Consider the following 5,531-nt stretch of genomic DNA (forward strand, 5'->3'; position numbering starts at 1 on the left):
CCTATATCATGCTTAAGGTTTCAATAATATCATGTCACTGGTGGTGTACACAAATTTTTTTATTAGAGGTATCACACTCTAACAGTAAACAAATAAACAAAATACTACTATCAAAGAAATGATCTAATGAACAATAGTCATTGTTTCTCCATGACCGTTACTCGTTTTTTGGCGTTTTAGGGCCATAAAAAAATAATTCAACACGATTTTCGATTTTTCGTGTGCTAATGTCCACGATTTTCATGAATTCGGGCGACCGATCCCGATCAGCCTAAAATTTTGTGGGTCTATCAGAAACGACATAATGAACAATAGTCATTGCTTCTCCATGACCATTCCTCATTTTTTTGATATTTTAGGGCCATAAAACATGAATTCGGCATGATTTCTGATTTTTCGTGTACTAATGTTCACGCCATCTTCATGAATTCGAGAGACCAGCCCTGAAAAGCCTAAAATTTTGTGGGCCCATCAGAAAAGACCTAATGAACAATAGTCATTGCTTCTCCATGATCATTTCTTATTTTTTGGCGTTTTAAAGCCATAAAACATGAATTCAGCACGATTTTCGACTTTTCGTGTGCACCTCCACATCATCTTTATGAATTCGGGTGACTGATCCTGAATCGCCTAAAATTTTGTACGCCATCAGAAACAACCTAATAAACAATAGTCATTACTTCTCCATGACCGTTTCTCATTTTTTGGCATTTTAGGACCATAAATAGGGATTCAACACGATTTTTCGAGTTTTCGTGTGCTAATGTCCTCATCTTCATGAATTCGGGCGACCGACCCCGAATCGCCAAAAAATTGGTGGGCCCATCAGAAACGACCTAATTAATAGTAGTCATTGATTCTCCATGACCGGTTCCTCGTTTTTTGGCATTTTAGGGTCATAAAACAGTAATTCAGCACGATTTGATTTTTCGTGTGCTAATGTCCGCGCCATTTCCATGAATTCGGGCAACCGGCCCTGAATCGCCTAAAATTTTGTGGGCGTATCAGAAATGACCTAATGAACAATAGTTATTGCTTTTCCAAGACCGTTCCTTGTTAGGCATGAACATGCCTCTACCTGTGTAAAACAGTATATGGAGAAGAACATAGACTTCAGCCGTCTATACGAACTGAAAAATGAGTCATTCTGGTACAAAAGTGTTGCAAAAAATTAAACCTGAAGTGAGGAGGACTCCTCCTTTATGTTAAGTCCAAAAACACTAAGTAAAAGTGAGAAAACAAGAAAATGAAGAATTAACCTAATAACAGCTCACTTTAACCGCTTAAACTAAAAATAACTAGTTGATATATATAATTAGTGTATAATTTATGTATACTGACTAGAAAAAATAAATAGTAAATACGGCCAACTATTTGGGTAAAGATGTCTTAGAAAATATACAAAGTCAATTTTCTCAATCATCTTCACAATGTCATCCTTAAGTTCCCAAGAAGGTGTAACATCACCATTCAACATATTAACAATCAAAAATGAGATCCCTCAACTCCATGAAAGGAACACCATAACTAACCAAATAGTGCAGCCTGAGTTTCTGCCAAGTTGTTAGTGCAGAATTCATGAGGTTTGGCAAAATCCATAACCGAACTCTTCGTTTTTGTTTCTAACAACCCTTCTCATACCTGAATATGTAATGAGCCATTGCTGCTGCTACCATCTGGTGTTTTGAGTTTGAGCCTTCGAGAACGAGGAGAAATCCACTTCACAGGAGTAATCTGCAGGGAGCTTTAAAATGCTCAACTCTGTCGCAAATGTCGATCCATTCCTTTAAACATGACCTTAAGCAACATCACTATTAAAGTGATCACCTGACAAATGAGTCTAGTGATAGAACACACATCAACATAATAGAAGGTACACAAAGCAGGATGATTGCATGTGCTTCATTGACGTGTTTAACGATCCACCATTTCACCCTATATTGCTCGGACTTTTCAAAAATGATGCCGCGCTCATGTTGGATCCTCAAAAACTGCACTACTTTTGGAGTATCTGACACGCACCCGCAATATTTTTGATGAGCCCGAGCAACATAGAATTTTCACCAATGTATGTTTGAGATCAGCAGCACATGTTAGACCAACAGGCTGACCAAAATGCAGCCATAGTTCCCCGGCTTTAGCGTCCTTAACATGAAACACGATGCCTTAAATCACAGCTTCTTATATAAAATTTTCTTTGCAGTAAAAGTGCAGTAAAAGGGAATAATAGCTCAAAGATATATACCTATGTAACCGCTTGCTATTTCTCTTTGTAAAACTCACTCCAGTAGATAATAAAGAATGTCTACACAATATCTTACAGTCAATTATAGGAATACATTAGTGTACTTACTATTTCAGCCAAGTAATAAACAAAAGCAATCTCGAATTTACTGTTTTCTTAAGGCAACAGGTAACAATTGTTATGAACATAAGCATTTACATATGAACTGGTTGGAAACCAAGGTCGATAGATTTGTTCACAGCATCCAGCACAAGTTGAGTGACTCTGCTACTATACGGCCATTTGCTCTCCGGTTTGCTTTTCGATACTTCAATTGCCTTAACCAGCCTAGAAAATTCTTGAATCATAGAAGCCTCTTGCGGCAACTTAGAATTTACTTCAACTGCCTGAGGTTTCACATTCCATCCGATATGGAGATCCAAAAACTTGGCACCAGAAGTGAAGCTGAACGAAGCAGAGTTCTCGTCCATGGGGATAATGAAGTCGTAGAGATAAAAGGTACCATTGGAACCATAAACTCTCAAGTCCATCGTTTCATGTGAAACAAAAGAGCAGTAAAATGTAGCGACAGTTTCATCTTTTTCCCAATACAAGGAGGCACTGCATGTCAAGATAACTCCAGCCGAGTTTCTTGCGACAGTAGGCAGTGCAGTCACAGTTGTTGGCAGGTTTTGGTTCATAGCCCATAATATCGCACCAATGCAGTACCAACCCGCATCTCCCAGCGCCCCAAGGGCATCCAAGTCTGGCTTTACTCTGATGTTGTTTTCAAGGAATTCCGGACCAGGTGAATATGATGATGAGCTGTGAATCTTACCAAAAAAGAGCACTTGTATAGGTTAGTTACACAATCATCAATACTAATATTTTTGGAACAAAACCTAAGCACAAAAGGATTCATTTGATTCATGAACTGAAGCTGCATATCTTGTTTACACGCGCATGTATCAGACTATACGGGATTTCCACAAATCCCTTAATTGTCAAGCTACATAAGAAGTGAACTACATGAAGAAAGAAATGGCGAATTCTAGAATAAGCTGGTATTAACAGGAAACTAGTCCTCCATAAATTAAGAACAGATGCTATTATAATTTCCAAAATTTGGTCATACCGCGGCACGGTTAGATGTTTATCTATAATGCTACTACACTTAGGTACGCTCTCCGGCCATTGCAAATTGATAAGGAAATTTAAGCCACTGTCGTATACTACTAGGGTAATGGACCATAAAGTCAGTTCAAATTTCTGAAATCTACCATAAACTTCTCCAGATAAATGTAGCAAACATCTAAAGTACAAAGGGGCTCTTGAAAATACTAGTAATTTTCTTAACTCATGTTAAACCACACTAAATACCTTCTTTTGATATACTCAACACAAGTCCTTTGGAACATCAAAATACCAAAAAGATGAATTTCAACAAGAAAGAATTAAGGGAAACAGGTCAAAAATACCCTTCTATTATTTTATTCACCGCCGTACTATCCTTCATACCCTTATTATTAGCATATCATCTAACATTTACCCTCAACCCTAACAGAAAATCCAACCAGAAGTATAATGGAGGATAATTCTAGACCATAGTCAAAAGTAGAAGGGTAAATTGGACCTTTTCCCTACAGTCCCAATCCATGTCAGACCTCAAATACAAAGACGATTTGCTAATGACAAGTATAACATACTGTAAAAAATAAGTTGCTCGGTACACAAAGCATCCAGCGTTCACACAGAATCAGATGAAGTGTCGCACCCAAAAAGTGTGATGTAGACAGCCTACTCTGATGCGATCATTCAATGGCTGATTACACGGCTCAAAAGTATAACAGATGGTAAAATGAAAATTTAGCAGAATGGTATATTTGAACATTTTACTATAATTAAAGTCTCCTAAAAAAACTTACTGCTTTAACTTGTCCAAAGAGTTTAGGATCAGAAATGAACTCCTTCATTTTAGCAGTTCTAGGATGATGATACCACATACTAGCATCCATAAACTGAACCCCATTTCTTTCACAAGCTTCAATAATCTTATCAAGTTGAGTTACATTCAAAGCAGTAGGTTTTTCCAACAACAAATGCTTCTTTTTTTCAGCAGCCAAAATTGCCCAATGAAGGTGAAAACTAGTAGGTAAAGGCATATAAACTGCATCCACAAAAGGGTCATTAAGTAATTCAATATAATTTCCATAAAGTTTTATAGAATCTGATAATAAACTGTTCTTGATTGCAAAATTCTTGGCTTTTTCAATTGAACGGCTTGCTATAGCGTAAAGGGTTGAATTAGGAGATAAATTAATGGCTCTTGACATTTTTCTTGCAATTTCTGCACATCCTATGATGCCAAAACGAACTGGGGTTTCATTGTCTGCCATTTTTAGTTGTTGCTGCTGCTACTGCTATTTCTTTTTGGATGAATTTTGATTAAAGCTATAGTGGGAAACTGGGAATATAAAGGTGAGTGAAATAGAGAAGAACTAGGTGGCATGGGCTACAGCCACAAGTTCATTTTACAAAATGAAGTACAGTTTAATAATGTTATCTTTACTTTAATCAATATGCGATAGTATTTGATTGAATATGAAATTTAATTAGAAAAAAAAAGTTGAAATTTGTGATTCAGATCAAGTAATAGAAATTTTGTGGCTATAAATTAGCATAGTAAGGATAAAATTAAAATTTTAAAATTAAATTATTATTTAATATAGAACTATATTTTATTCTTTTTTTATTGACAAAAAAAAGGAAGAGTGTCACACAAATTGTTACTATTTCATTTATTTAAAAGGTTAAAACAAAATTCAAGTGTCAGTTTGTTTATATGTAAATAGTATGACAAAATAGGAAATAGCGACAAAATAATTTAAACTATTTACATATTTTGATTATTTATACATAAATAGTAAGACAAACAATCAAAATAAAATATCATACCTTTCACTACAAATAAAAATAGGAAATAGCCATTAAATATTTTTTCTTCGTTAAGTAACAAATTATTTAGCTAAGGAATGGAAATTTCGTCTCACAATAAGCAAAAAAAGAAAATAATATCTTAAGGTAGGAACAGATTACTGGCGGAAACAAAATCAATCACTAGTGCATATGTCAGCCAATTGTAGACATGATGCTAAGAGATGAGCCCCTCGGTATGCTTAGTCGGAATGAAATGGCAATCCACATCAAGTGCTCATGAAAAACAGGATTTTTGACAATGTAGCTGTAGCAATAGCGGTAGCTGTAGCAGCAATAGTAGTAGTAGTGGTGGTAGTTAGTCGTAGTAGTG

At 35.8% G+C, this 5,531-nt stretch overlaps 1 protein-coding gene across 1 annotated transcript; it reads right to left on the reverse strand.

Annotated features, from left to right (window-relative positions):
- Positions 1–2,269: 2,269 nt before the first annotated feature.
- Positions 2,270–4,739, reverse strand: LOC107795338 (putative oxidoreductase At4g09670). Its single transcript, XM_016617962.2, has 2 exons — positions 4,150–4,739; positions 2,270–3,057 (listed from the first exon to the last, which is right to left on the reverse strand). Exons 1-2 carry the CDS (start codon positions 4,618–4,620, stop codon positions 2,440–2,442), a joined length of 1,089 nt encoding a protein of 362 aa, XP_016473448.1. The 5' UTR covers positions 4,621–4,739; the 3' UTR covers positions 2,270–2,439.
- Between the last annotated feature and the right edge of the window lie 792 nt (positions 4,740–5,531).

Source organism: Nicotiana tabacum, chromosome 12 (assembly GCF_000715075.1).
Source record: "Nicotiana tabacum cultivar K326 chromosome 12, ASM71507v2, whole genome shotgun sequence".
Taxonomy (NCBI): Eukaryota; Viridiplantae; Streptophyta; class Magnoliopsida; order Solanales; family Solanaceae; genus Nicotiana; species Nicotiana tabacum.